This window comes from Theobroma umbraticum, unplaced genomic scaffold (assembly GCF_002168275.2).
Source record: "Theobroma umbraticum cultivar Fairchild unplaced genomic scaffold, ASM216827v3 scaffold_86.0, whole genome shotgun sequence".
NCBI classification, from domain to species: Eukaryota; Viridiplantae; Streptophyta; class Magnoliopsida; order Malvales; family Malvaceae; genus Theobroma; species Theobroma umbraticum.
The window spans coordinates 4,594,132-4,609,176 of record NW_018397263.1 but is presented as its reverse complement, the minus strand read 5'-3'; the positions used below and the strand labels follow the sequence as shown (position 1 = coordinate 4,609,176).

The window sequence follows — 15,045 nt, the reverse complement described above, 5'->3', positions numbered from 1 at the left end:
TTTTTTTTTTTTTTTTTTGCTCCATGAATTTAAGCTCTTATTATTATCACTTGAGTTGAGCTAGCCCAAGAAGCAAACTCAGCCACTTTCAATTCAGGGAATGAATAACTATTTCAGCTTCAAAGGTATAATACCATGATGTTAAACTTTGTACCTAACTATTTCACTCAAGAATTTGCTGATGCTTTTACTCAACTTTGCGTTGCATGCTCTTCAGCTTAAAAAGGACAAAAATTCACCAAGAATAATAGACTAGGTACATTTTCTTTAAGCTGTTGGTCCCAGCTTTTACTCTTTAGTCAATAAATTCGATATGGAGACGGCACAGACTGTGCAGAGATATTATTTTTGTGATTCAAAATAAAAGAGAGAAAGGGAATGGTGCAATGATCATGCACCTTTCATTTCCTTCGTCGGAGGTAGAAGGATTGGAATGAGCTAATGATATGATGTAAATGGAACGAGGGAGAAAGCTGTTATAGCGTTAAAGAATTTCGTCCTTCGTTTTTGTCTTTGCTTCTTTCATTGGTGAATTTGAACCTTCCAGGTATTACCATGCATGCCGCTTTCACTCAAAAACCCTGGATGATGCTGTTCCAGTTTTCAACGTGTTATTTCTATAAACAGTGAGAGTTTATGATTGGTTAAGGACATATATAACAGGAGAAATCAAGGAATTCATAATGCTTTACAGGTTTCAAAGAATCAATGCCTTTTCTCCTCCGCCAAAGGACAAGGGTCAAGAGTCACCAAATTTACAGCTACAGCTGTGGCCTGTGGGATTGGCTGAGGGCATATATAGATAACAATCCAAATGGACACAATGACACTTGAGCCGTCAAGCACGGCGGTTTAATCATCTTTCTTGGGTAACAGCGATGGATTGTACCTTCGATGCATTAAGAGAGCCAAGAAATGCAGAGGAGTTTGGGATATATATAGACCGAGAACTTTTGTTCCAGTAACAAAAGTCATATATAATATTAAGTGGTTAAATTTTGTTCTATTAAATAATAAAATTCATATATAATATATCAAGTAATTTAAAGTGTACATAGTAATAAATTTTAATCTCTTGGTCGAAATCGTAATGCAAAATGCTTTAGATGATGTAAGGTAAGAAAGCATCGATCCGTATGCATGCATCTCAACATCCTTCTCACTTCTCACGCCTAGCTAGCGTTGAATCCCCTTCTATTTTCATAAGGTTTCAACTTAAAATTGATTTAAAAATTAAAAAATAAAAATGGAATTTTGTTAATATTTATATCTACAATAAGTAGACAAGTAATTAAAAATTTTATTAATACACAAAAATTTAGTATAAAATAGTTGAAATATGGAATGGTGAAAAAGTACATCCTAACCCTAATTTTTTAATACAAAACGTATGTTTAAATAAAACATCAAAACTTTACATTAAAATTGTCTAAACTTCAATAAGCACTACCAATCCAATGATTTTGAATTTTCATTTAATTATATTTAGTCAAGAATTTCAGTTTCAACGACGAAATACTTATTTAAACTTTTGCCATCAAAACAAGCTTATTCTCACATCAAGCCCGCTATTGAATCTCTGAACCGGGCCCAAGAGTTGTTGCAACCCAAACATCCTGCCGAGCAGGAGGCCCAAAAGCTATATCCGAAGAGTGGAAGAGATGGCCTATATGTACCTCCTTTCTCCTCTGCCGTTCTATGCGTTGATCAATTAGGGTTTCGTTTCGTTTCGTTTTTCGCAATGCCCAGCTCACTTACTAGGAGTTTGCTTTTCAGTTTCGTCTTTTTATTTTGCGATTTGAAAAGGTAGAAGCGCAGCCCTTAAGATCGCCTTCCTCTTGAAAACCATGGAAGCGTCTCGAGTCATAGCTGCGCAAAAGCAAAGCGAATTCATTTCAGGGATTTTCTCGAGGGTTTTCCTCGTGAGTTTCCCCCTTTTTCCCTCCTGGGGCTTCTATTCTATTCTTGAGGCATTTCTTGGATTTGGGTTTGTGGCTTCTTCTCATATTTTGGAACCCTTTAAGAATTAATTTCTTTTGTGTGGGTTTCAGCTATGGTAGAAAAGTTCAAATTCCATTCAGTGTTGTAGATGTCTCAATCACTGCAGGTGGGAGACAATCCTTTTAGGTGAATAATTTGATTTCTTTTCCTGATTTTGGTTTAAGTTAGAAAGTGGAGAAGTGGGAATGGCAAGAGTGATGAATCAATTAGATGTGTGAATGGGAATTGATCTTTTTCCATTTTGAACTCAACTTTTGAGGCATTATAATTTGTCTGACTTGCCATTTACCATTCATATTCCACATTTCAACTTGCAAGATGCTATTGAATTCTCTCAGATCGGTGCTGTCTGACTTTGAAATCTTGTAAGAGGAAGTTGCTCTTGTATGCTTCATCTATGAGTGTCTGTTTTCATCAATTCAGAAGCTTCAGATTTTGCTGCGCATAACTAAATCTGTTTGAAAGTTTAAATCATACTCCATGTAGTAATCCAAACACAAAACAATGCGCAAACGAAAATGCTAACTACAGGCTGATAGGCTCAAATCGTAGTTGAAACCAATTGTTGGCTTGGATACTAATTTCAGATATTTCCATCGTTGTTCAATTGGAGTAACAAGATCTATTGCTTAAGTTTGGATCAGGTATTTGATTAGAATTTTTTTAACCCAAACGATTTCAATTTGATTTAGATTAATATTCAAGTTATTTTAAATTTTAGGATAAACTTTACAGGGTAATTTCACACGTACCATTCTGAGTTTTTGTCTTTTCCAATAAAATTATATATTTTTTTACTGTTATTACAGTAAGTAACAATATTAAATTTTCATTAAAAGATAATACAAACTTTATGTTTAAGAGTCTCATTTCTTGCATTTGAATCTTATACCTTGTTCAAACACTTGTGAGGTTAGGAAAAATTGACTACTCCCCCCCCAAAAAAAAACACAAACATTTCTGGTGGTAAACTTATATCATTGTTGTAAACTTGTTTTAATTATCAGAGCTCAATAATTTCTAGATTTATCACTTGCATTTGCACATCAAAAAATTGCAAATTGTGATGCTTAAGAAACTAAGATATATAGCTATTGAAAGAACAAAGGGGATGCCCACAAGATTATAGTTGGGTTGAAGTTAAAAGATATATATTTCAAAGTTTAAGAAAGTCAAAAAATAACAACACTTTGGATTAAACAATTCTTGAGTCTTCTATAGACCTTAAAATTTCAGCATATAATCAATTAATCAAAATAAAATCTTGCATTAAGCAAGCCAAAAAATAATAGTACTTTGGATATAATCAATTAATCAAAATAAAATCTTTCATTATGTTAAAAGTATCAAATGTACACAAATTTCACCTTAACAGTTATTGGGTAAAAATATTATCATCATCCTAAGTAAGTAATATCATTTTGGACATACAAAAAACTCAGTTTCTTAGCTAATACAAAATTATGTAGATAGAATCCATCAAACAACTATTAAAAGTCACATCTATACAAAAAATGGTCACAATTAACTAACTATCAGCTAATCAAAGCTAACTACCTCCTTGCAAATCTTTGCATTGGTTGTTGGTGTCAAAGGTTGTGACTGCATTTTAAATGCAAAAAGTTAGGTATGAAATTGAAGATAAGCTATTGAATATTAAAAATAAAAGATGTGATCAAATATGTTTTTATAAATGATTACTTTGGCAGCTTTAGATCTTATAGTTTGCACTGAAGTAAATGATAAAGGCTAAATTGAAGATGATGGACATGTTGGAATAAATGGTTGCTTAACCAATGAAAAAGCAGTTGAGCACTTTGTTGTTTGAATAACTATAATCTTAATTTATATGTAAGAATTACCATTCTTATGGAAAAAGCTTGTGTTGCAACTTATGCTCTTACCCTTTTAGTTGGTTTACTTAAAAGCGATATTACAGAAATAAAAAGTAAAAATAAAAATGCACTTATGATGTATATTAATAGAAGACTAGTCAATAGTTTTGTTCAATATTACCTTTGAAGGACTAGACGAGCTTGATAAAACATTTGCAACAGAGTTATGAGATATGATGTTTTGAGAAACAATAGTTACTACTGTTGCAAATTATGTTTGCTCCCTTTGTTTCCTTATTCTTCTTTGATCTGGTGTTTCCCCTGTCACATTAACCTTCTTGCCCTTAACATTATGACATTTTTTATGGCAATTACCACATTTTACTGGCCCATTTGCCTTTGAAATTTTATATGGATTCCTATGCTTATTCGGTGCCTTTTTCCTAACCTTCTTAAGCCTTCCTCATGGTTGAAACACAATTGGTGCTTCAACTAGATTCAAATTGGTTTAAGTCCATTCATCCTTGCTTGGCATTGGATGTATCCTACCTTTGTATGTTTTCTTGGTGTAGCGTTCATCTTCACATTCCTTTTACTTCTCCCTATTCATGAATATGCAAACCACAACATGCTTACATAGAACACCAATAAGGTTCTATCTCTTACATGAACAAGTTCTTGAAGCTAAATCTATAGTACATGATTTGTTGAAGTCTACCTCATATACTTTCCTATCAGCTGGAGTGATCAAATAATTCTTACTTTGTACCATGTTTTTCTTAAGTCTTTCTTGTATAGTAAGAGTGATTAGGCTTCATGCTTTTCCATACCCACCCTCTTAACATATATTATTTTCATTGCCTTTCTCTGAATCCTCTCTAACATTGATATAATTGGCTTCTCTTTTAGCTAATAAAATGTAGGTGTTGAATGATTCACAGATGTTGTTCACTGATACATCAGACTTAATCCTAGGGAAAAAATGTAATCTTGTCCAACATTGAGGAGTATTGTTCATCAACCATCGATAAGACTTACATTTGTCCATCCTTTTAAGCATTTTCATTGCCTTTTCCCATCCCATTATAGTTAAAGCACTCACAGTTGCCCAAAAAGTATCTTTACATGCTTCCCATTTTAAACTCTTTTTGAAATTTTCATACAAATGCTTTATACAATGTTCTACACTTAGCCATAATTCATCAAATGATTATTGTAAACCCTAAACAAAAACAAAACAAAACAAATTATATGAATATAAAGATAAAAAGAATTATCATATTTGACAATTCTACTTATCAAAAGTAAATGCCATAAGATCAAAAGTAAATGACAATTCTACTCATCCATAAGATCTCAGGGTCTAGGACGGATAAATATTGAGTCTTCAAGCTTTCATGTAAATAACAGCGAATGAAGATCAATGCATTCACTTTATCTTTGTTATTTGCTTTCTCGTCTATAATGATTGCATTAGCAAGACCTTGCCTTTAGAGATGCGTCTCCACATCAAGGCATCAAGACAGATAATCGCTTTCACCCACTTCCTTAATGTGGAACATGAATTTTTCAATATTTGCCATAATTCTACACACAGAAAAAAGAACTTATAAATTAATTACGACAACTACAAAGGTTCCCAAAGGCCCATTACTGTTTCAGGGGCTAAAGGAATGCTCTAGGTCCATTGTCAACTTCAGGCCGACTGAACGGTATACAAAATCAAACTCTAATTGGTTGATGAAGAATTCTTTTAGTGATCGTACTGATAACATGTTGTAAAAATAATAATAAAAATAAGAAGAAAAGAAAGATTTTGAAAAAATGCTTTATATATTACCGAAGCAATACTAGGAATGATAAATAATTGTGATACAAATAAGGGTGGAGTGACCTCCTATTTATAGTTGAAGTCTCTTATAGATTAATGGCTATTAGAATCTCCTATTAAGATACATCTCTAAATTATATTATCTTTTTAATAAATCTCACATTATCACCTAGATGATATCCATATGTAAATGAATCTTGAAATATTTAGAATGTGAGTAATACATTTATCATTTATCAAATTTACTTTAATTTTAATTGGTGATATGTCCATATTCCATAACAAAAATGCTTCTTTTTTTTTTATGTAACTCAACAAGCGTTACCCAACAATTATTGATCATAAGATAAGGTTGCAACATTATCCACGTTAGAAAAAACTACTATAAAGGCTAGGAAACGAGTTCAGGTGAAAACAAGTCTTTAGTTTAAGCATCACCAAATCTTCACTAATTTGGAGAAATACCTAACAACTATACGACTAAAACAAAAACCTAAGCACTGTAATACCTTCAAACATATCCACATCATGTCAATGCATTTCTAGAACACCAATTAACCAATTGACAGAGATGGGATCGCACCAACCTTAAGGACTTCTCTAGGACACCACGCGATAGACCATAATTAACATACCCTAAACCCAAAAATTAAGACTTTTTAATTTGTAATTACTCAACATTTGAATTTTGATGAAACGCCAAATTTAACATACTATAAACCAAAAATGAAGACCTTTTAATTTTGTAATTACTCAACACCTAGAATTCGATGAAACTAAAGAAAATACAATTCAAAATAAACCAAATTTCGTTGTTAACATGCTATGGACTTACCTCCACAATTTCTTCCCAATCACATGATCATGAAGATTTATTTCATTTGCATTTTACAAACTAGAAGTGAATTAGCATGCAACTTCTCTTTTCTATTATTTAACAGATTAATTGCCCCAATAATGGTTGTTATCACTTGGTATCAGTACACTCACGATGTGCTTGCATTGATCGACTACAAGGCCCATGCCTTGCTACAACAATGGCAACAAGGGAAAGAACCGTGGTAATGTTAGTAAATTATGAAATTGGATTAGTCTTCTTTATTGCAAGAAAACTTCCGCTTGTCATCTTCGTACAACTATAACTAAATGATTTTTTAATTTTTTTTTCTATATTTTAGATGGATTCTCTCTCTAAAAGCAAGCTAGAAAATAGTAAATTCAATCCTTTTTCTCTCTCTTGGAAGAAGAATTTGAGAATTCGAAGTTCAAATGAAAGAAATAAAGCTTTTAAATATAAAGATATTATTCTCTTTTTAGTGAAGATTAATCACTGTTATTCACGTGGATACAATAGTGAAATACAAGATTTTATTGAAAACAAAAACTTTAAAATGTTATGTAAGAAAATAGCATATCACAAGTGATCTTATGAAATTTATCTTACATTTTATATAAAAAGTAGTCATTTAACATAATTTTTATTAAATTATTTTAAATTCAAATTGTTCTAAATTGCAATTGTGTTTTGTATTTGAATCATTTTAAATTCAAAGTTTATCTTTATTTTTTTTTTAAGATCTCAAATTGGATTTGGAATCCAGTTTAGATTTTATTAATAAGTTTGGAATTCCTTCTTTAACCACTTTTTTTTTTTTTAAATTAGAGTTGAGACCTATATCAAGCGTCGTTGAATCAGAAAACTTGTAAGTTCCATGTCTTCACGTTAGTTAAGTATTCCCGAAGATCATATTGAGAATCTTTTGTATAGGAAACAAGAAAAGATAATGACGCAAGACTGACCTACTATCAATATGTAGTTACCTTATTTTATTCAACAATAATCCATTCTCCGCTACAGTTTTCAAAGTTTTCTATGTTGCTGCTGTATATAAAAAAAGACATAGAACACTTAAAAACAAATAAACTTATTTTGTACCACACAATTTAATTTGTAAAATATTAGAAAGAGATTTTGAATATCAATTTTCATCAGACAAGTAGTCTTTAATGTAGTATTAAGTATTTAAAACTAAAATAATTGCTATTAATCATGTTATTGTAACATTACATCAATCATGAATTTGATAAGACAATTAACAAGCTTAAAATAATTTAATCCATTAATTAAGATATAACCTAATGAGATGCTTTGCTCCATGGTTATTAATGGAAACTTATACTAATAAAAGTTTGCGCCCCTCATTCACTATTGCTCCTTAATCACTGTGAAGCGTTGGAACTATTAATTTTTTTGACATAATATTTAAAACATATTTTAAATTCTTTTCAAAAAATTTAAATTTAAATTTTTATTATATTTAATCAAATTTTTATATTTATGTTTTGAATCAAATAAATTTTAATAACTAATAGTAAATCAATTATTACTAATCTAAATATCACTTATCATTTTATATCACGTGATTTAATTGTTATATTTTGCACTTGCCACATCAATACTATATCAGCATTACATGAATATAAATTAATAATAATTAATCAGTTAATCAAAAATATCTATTAAATACAAAATATAAAAAATTAATTCAATATAATAAAAAATAAAAAATTAATTTTTTTAAAAATAATTTAAGTTATTTTTTTAAGAATTATGCTTATTATTTTTTATCTCATATAGGCACTGTAATAATTATTTCACTTTTACTTTTTCATGAAAACCTTAGCAAAAGATTTGGACATCACATTAGCATAATCTGAGAAAGAAACAAAAAAACAAAAAGGGTGAACACGTAACAGCCCTAAAAAAACAAAGCCAGAACCTAAAACAACAATTAGGAAGATGTAAGTGTACGTCATGAATTCTACAGTAGAAAATTCCATGATTAAATATTTCATTGTACAAAAATCTACAAAATTAAGTCATCTTCCACTTCATTGTCCAACTTCGCCTGACCTTAAAACAAGAAAATCCTCAGGAAAATATTAAATATACCCATTTACCAAACTCAATACAAATAGAAAAATCAATCAAGAAACCCAGTTTTACGCCAAATAGCATTTCTGACCTGCCTAAGATCTCTGCCTTTCAAAGTCCTCCCTACTCCTTCAAGCACCGAAAAAGTTGTCTTCGGCGACACCCCAGAACCTCTCGCCACGATTTCATGAGGCGGCAGCATCTCCTGCTCTCCATCCTCATCGTAGTAATCAACTTCCAGAAACTTCTTGTTCCTTTCCCTCGCCATCGTCATCGACAGAAGCGGCACGTTCACCGGTGCCGACTGTTGCTGCTGGAACTTCCTAGAATACTCTCTTTCCTGCGGCGTTGGTCGAGGAATCGTTGGTCCCACCTTGACGGTTGGTGAAGAAGAAGGAACCGTCGGTTTCCGATAGAGGATTTGGTAGTGATTCGTTTCCGGCAATGCGGCGAGGATTCCGGAACTGTGCGAAAAGGACGGGCGGCGATTATGGGAATTGGCTGTGGTAGCGGAAGGCGGCTGGTGGTGGTTTTGTTCTGTAAAATCGGTGGTGGTCCAGAAAATATCGTCTTCGGTGAGTTCGTCTCCGTCGTTGGCGGCGGCGGAGGATGCGGAGGTAACACCGAGGAAGCGGTCCATCGTAGGACCAGCGACCATGTGAGAAATATGACGAAGAGTGGAGGAATGAGGAGTAAAAAGGAGAGTAGTGTTTTGGACCTGGGCTTTGGGTTGGGGTTAAGTGGGAGTGGGGCTCATTGGGTCGTTTTCAAATGGTGACGAGGCCGATGCTATGTTTTTTCTCGAGACCCACGTGGCTAAATAAGTCCGATCAAGGCCTTATCTGGGAACCTCGGTGAAAAGGCGTCTTCGTCTACGATTGGATCCTTGGTGGTCCACTTCTTCTCACCCATCAGTTTGCGCCGCGTCAGCCTAATTCATTGTCCTTTTATTGTGGATAACTACTAGTTAAAAAAATGGAAAAAGATTGAACATCCTATCCTATCCTTTTAACACTAAAAAAACAACTTCGAAGTGCAACTATTTTCTGATTGGCTTCAGCGATGTGGGCATCTTTCATTTGTAAGTTCTAAAGCCACCTCGGCTTTGGATTCGATCCTAAGCTAACATATTAGGACACGTGAATGTAAAGCCAAATATTTTTTATATTATTTTTGAATTTTGCTAACGAGTATATTTGGATATTATTTAAAGTTATTTTACCAAATAATAATATTTTCTTTAAATGTATTAAAATTTATCATATTAATTATCAACTATTACATATAATATAAAAATATTGTTACAAATAGTAATGTAGAATACGAAATGTTCTCAATAATGGGGTGGGAGGCTAAGATTCACTTCCACTTAAAATTTGTATGATGTTGGTTTAGTTTCATAAACAAAGTAGCCCAAACATAATACTAGTTTATTTTTCAATATAAGCCCTATGAAACTCTGTACCAGAGGGAAGTTTGTTTTTCCTAATACACATACGTCGAAAAATTAAAAGATAGAAGAGGATTTTACTTTTCTAGTCTTATAAACGGTGAAAAGAGATATTAGAATCTAAATGAATCAAATGTTTGTTCAACACATTGTAAATGAGTTTAAATTAAATTCATTTACTAAGTTAAATGGATAAATTTAAAATAAAATTTTAAAATTTTATTTTTAATAAATAAATTTAACAAGGGAAATGATATCACCCCACTATAATGTTACATCAAAAATTATATCATCTATAAAAAGCACAGGGTATAAACCTACTACCATTTAATAATTTTATAATTTTAGGCGACATCATTATATGAAAAATTTGTGTGATTGAATCAATTTAATGTGAAAATTAAAATATTTATAAAATAAAATAAAATATTTTTACTTTTTAAGTTTTAATTAAAATTATATGTATGTTTATTAGTTTTTAAAATAAATATTTATTATAAATATTTAAATAATATTAATATTAAATATAAAAAATTTAAAATATTTTTTTTTCTTAAGTGACTGACGACATTCTTGCATTGGCGACCACCCATGAAAAGCACGAAATCGATGATCTCAGAAAGCATTGAAACTTCGATTGGGCTCCCCAGGGGAGCTCTGATGCTTCTCTTGGGAGCCCTGATCGGGCTCTCCAGTGCTTCCTTAGGGTAGCTCGATCAAAGCTCTCTCTTTTTTTAAAAATAAAATTAATAAAAACTTAATAAAATTATATAATAATAATTTTTTAAATTAATAAAAAAAATTAATATTATTACATTATTAAATTAATAAAAATTATAATAATTAATGAATAAAATATTTATTTAAAAAATTAATTCATTTTTTAATAATTTCAATCAAAGTTTTAAAGGTGAGAGTATTTTGTTAAAAAAAAAATAATACGCATGCTTTGCACGTGTCACCCAATGGACATGAAGTCCGAACCTCTGGTCTCGAGTCTGGAGCCAGGCTCTTAGATAGCGTGCTCAGTGTCGACGGAGACCTCAACTGGCACTTTCTTTTCAAGCGTCTCAGTCCATCAACCACCGCGCAACCGAAAAAAAGGGCAAGACTCTTCGCTTCCAAGAAGAAGAAGAAAATAATAATAATAATAAAAAAACCTCTGCATTTACTGGACTCCACAATTCCGAAATAAACCATGATTACTGCTGTAATTACAACTTTGCCACTAACGCCCTTTCTATTGTCCTTTGATTTTCGCCTTTTCGTTTATTATTAATAATCTTTTTGGTTTCCTTTGGTTGTGTGAAAAATGGAGCAGCAAAGAAGCTTATCGGGGTCGTCGCAGAGCCCTAGATCTCCTTCGTCTCAACCGTATCTTTCAGTTTCCGTGACGGATCCCGTTAAGTTAGGCAATGGCGTCCAAGCTTATATATCCTATCGCGTCATCACCAAGGTAACCGTTGCTAATAATTAAACTGATCTCTTCTTTCATTCTTGAATTCTCTTCAATACTAATAAAAATATTGGATTTGGGGGGGTGGGAATTTCACTGTTTGGACAGACCAATTTCCCAGAATACCAAGGGCCGGAAAAGATTGTTATTAGGCGTTACAATGACTTTGTTTGGTTACGTGATCGCCTTTTCGAGAAGTACAAAGGCATTTTTATTCCTCCTCTTCCCGAAAAGAGTGCTGTAGGTAAACAAATTGAGCATTCTTTGCCTTTATTTTGATTTGTTTCAAAGCAGTAAGTCTACGATCAATTCCTCTGATTGCAATATTTCATGTTCTTTTGAGTAATTGTGAATATGTTTTTCTGGTTAAATGTGTAAGCTTGTGTCTGAAGTAATCTAATTTTGTGGATGCCGCTGTTGCAGAGAAATTTCGATTTAGTGCTGAATTTATTGAAATGAGACGCCAAGCATTGGATGTATTTGTTAATCGGATTGCTTCACATAATGATCTTCAACAGAGTGAAGATCTTAGAACTTTTCTGCAGGCAGATGAAGAGGTGATGCTTTTAGGGTTTGTTGCTTTGAATGGTTCAGTTTTGTTTTTTCTATGCGTGTTCTAATGATAATCACCAGATCATCCTTCAGGATATTTCGAAAGTTGAGTGTTGTAGATAATTGTGACTTTGCATGTAAGGTGCATTATCTCATTTTTAACCATTGAGATGGAGACTACATTTCTTAAAAATTGCTTTTAAAGGGAATATTTTATAGTTATTATATGAAATTGTCTTCATGAATTATACAAATTTAACTTCTTTAATATGTTCACTTTTGTCTTCATTATTGTTCGGCCCTGTGATTCATTTAGACTGCACCATTTACATTTCTAAATGAACTGTTATCCAAGAGACCAGCACTATTGCTCCATCTAGGGCCATGTTTGGCATTGGAGATTCTTTTGGTAATATATGTTGATAGGGAAGGATTATGATTTTAGTTACCAAAGCAGGCCAGATCTGTTCAGGGGTAACTTGCCATCTTGACTAATGTAAAATCTTGTTCTCTGGAAAATTGGTGACAAGTTTCTCTATTTTCTGTTCCTGTTTTGTGTATTTGATGCTTTATTTTTTATTTTTTGCATTTTTGAGAGCACAAATTTGAATGTAAACTTTGTGGCTTTTCAGACAATGGAGAGACTGAGATCTCAGGAGACTGGTATTTTTAAGAAGAAGCCAGCTGATTTCATGCAAATTCTTAAGGTAAGTAAGTTCTTCATGACAATATAATGAGTTAGGATGTCAGTAGAATGACTATAGAGTAGACAGTTGCAAATAGAATGTCTAATGACTAATGAGATGTCAGAAAACTTTAGCTTGAACATTTCTTTTCTAGTAGATATTTTGATTGGTCAATAACCATAGACAAAAGTTCTTGCCATAATAATGAATTTCTTCTACAAAATTTAATCTTGTTATCTGAGCCACGTTTCAAGGGAGAAGACCTCTAACATAACTTATAAATCTGCAATAGATAACTTGTTGCATCCTATCTGAAGCTCTCAGGGAACTGACTGCTTGCTTTCTATAATACCTTGGTTTCCCTTTTTTACTGCTTTAACTTGTAATAATTGGCTGATTAATGTTTTATTCTATAACATGTTCATGTTATTGAAATTTGTATGTTATTTGATCTTGCATTAACTTGTCTTGAAATTTAACAGGATGTACAGTCTAAGGTGAGCGATGTTGTTCTTGGAAAGGAAAAACCTGTTGAAGAATCGAATCCTGAATATGAGAAGCTTAAACACTATGTTTTTGAGCTTGAGAATCATTTAACTGAAGCTCAGAAGCATGCATATCGTCTGGTAAAGAGACACAGAGGTAATGAGGATTTTGAGGCTCTGAACACTTTATGCTTCTTGATTATATCTTTCTCAAGTGTTTATATCCTTTTGGTTTGCATACAATTGAACAAATTGTTTCTGTCTATTCTCAGAGTTGGGGCAATCACTATCTGATTTTGGTAAGGCAGCCAAGCTTCTTGGTGCTTGTGAAGGACAAGCTCTTGGGAAGGCATTTTCTGAACTTGGGGCTAAATCTGAGACACTATCAGTTAAGCTGCAGAAGGAGGTAGGCTGACTCTTAAGTTGAGCCTTGCACTTTGGTAATTTGTCTTGCAGCCTTTCAGGCATTCCTACTTGTTGCCTGATATATGATACCCAACCTTTTTCGATATTAAGTGGCTCACATTGGTAACATTACATTTTGACATTCTTTAAATTGACTATAGGCCCATCAACTCTTGATGAATTTTGAAGAACCTTTGAAGGATTATGTTCGTGCTGTCCAGTCCATAAAGGTGAGTGGGGCTGTGGTCTTGTGTAATATTTGATGACTGACATCTGCCTTAGCAGGCATAGCTTTCCTTGAAGAAAATATTGAAGAACCATGTGTTGCTACCTGCAATACTGAAAATAGTTAACTGGGAAAGTAATGGTATTGTTGAATCATTGATGAAAGCACTTCTTCCAACTTTAGCTCCCTTTTCATCCTATATGCTGGTAATATTGAAGTGGAAAGATTTGTGACAATTGTAGAGCTGATCCTCTTGCATGTGTGTTTATAACAGGCCACAATAGGAGAGAGAGGCAATGCATTCAGGCAACAGTGTGAGCTGGCTGAAACAATGAAGTTGAAGGAGATAAATCTGTATGCTCCTGGTCATGCACATTTTATGCCTTTTTTGTTTTTGCTATCTAGTGTTGCTATTGGCAGTGGCCTCTATGCATGACCCTTTGATATTGTGAACAAGCAGCATACTTTGACTATATTTATAAGTTATATTTGTTAATTGAATTTGTAATCTGAGCAATATCTATTTTTTGCAGTGACAAGCTCATGCTAACACGCTCTGATAGGGTGGGAGAGGCGGAGCATGAGTATAGGGAGGCAAGCCGCTTCATCCAAGCTTCCACTAATATATGCCTATTGAGGCCATTAGTTATTGTGTCTGCTAACATAGGTTTTGTGATTGCAGTTGAAGGCAGAGAGTGAGGAGGCAACAAGAAGATTTGAGACAATTGTGCGACTGATGAATGAAGAGATTGTACGTTTCCAGGAACAGAAAACACAAGACATGGGGATTGCTTTTCATGAATTTGCAAAGGGACAGGCTCGACTGGCAAACAGCATTGCAGATGCCTGGCGAAGTCTCCTTCCTAAGCTTGAAGCTTGCTCCTCTACTTAATGAAGGAAGGACTAGTAATCATCATCAAACTTGTTGCTTACCTCAATTGGGCGGTTCTTAGATTTAAGGAATGGCAGGGTGGCTCGCGCCCACTGTAAAATCTTGACTATCAGGAGTTAGCTCTACCATTCTGTTGTACCAGTTATGGTTCTTCTCAAATGTTTTGACTAGGTTTTGCTTGTACGAATTTTAAACTGGGTGAAAGGATGAGTTTACGATTTCAACTCATTTATGGAGCACAACTGGAAAAAGAGAGAAAGAAAAAACTTACATTGTGTTTTTCGTGCAAAT

The 15,045-nt window shown here is 33.1% G+C and overlaps 2 protein-coding genes and 1 non-coding gene across 3 annotated transcripts; 2 read left to right on the top strand and 1 right to left on the bottom strand.

Annotated features, from left to right (window-relative positions):
- The first annotated feature begins 2,184 nt into the window (after positions 1-2,184).
- LOC149526934 (small nucleolar RNA Z266) lies at positions 2,185-2,288 on the top strand. The gene has a single exon (XR_016351507.1). It is a non-coding gene; the product is annotated as a small nucleolar RNA Z266 (small nucleolar RNA).
- A 6,178-nt stretch (positions 2,289-8,466) lies between these two features.
- On the bottom strand, positions 8,467-9,754 carry LOC110420512 (protein S40-7-like). Its single transcript, XM_021433860.2, has one exon. It carries the CDS (start codon positions 9,258-9,260, stop codon positions 8,652-8,654), a length of 609 nt encoding a protein of 202 aa, XP_021289535.1. The 5' UTR covers positions 9,261-9,754; the 3' UTR covers positions 8,467-8,651.
- Positions 9,755-11,056: 1,302 nt separating this feature from the next.
- On the top strand, positions 11,057-15,044 carry SNX1 (sorting nexin 1). Its single transcript, XM_021433404.2, has 11 exons — positions 11,057-11,262; positions 11,374-11,508; positions 11,617-11,752; positions 11,932-12,065; positions 12,693-12,767; positions 13,229-13,388; positions 13,504-13,637; positions 13,798-13,866; positions 14,137-14,216; positions 14,396-14,456; positions 14,545-15,044. Exons 1-11 carry the CDS (start codon positions 11,251-11,253, stop codon positions 14,752-14,754), a joined length of 1,206 nt encoding a protein of 401 aa, XP_021289079.1. The 5' UTR covers positions 11,057-11,250; the 3' UTR covers positions 14,755-15,044.
- Position 15,045: the final 1 nt, after the last annotated feature.

What these genes read in the sequence shown, in the direction of transcription:
- SNX1 (XM_021433404.2), top strand. An exon ending in TCTGGTAAAGAGACACAGAG is followed by an intron (nt 13,389 to 13,503) that starts GTAATGAGGATT and finishes GTCTATTCTCAG; the next exon opens with AGTTGGGGCAATCACTATCT. An exon ending in GTGCTGTCCAGTCCATAAAG is followed by an intron (nt 13,867 to 14,136) that starts GTGAGTGGGGCT and finishes TGTTTATAACAG; the next exon opens with GCCACAATAGGAGAGAGAGG.
- LOC110420512 (XM_021433860.2), bottom strand. Translation starts at nt 9,260, where the DNA reads ATGGTCGCTGGTCCTACGATGGACCGCTTCCTCGGTGTTACCTCCGCA.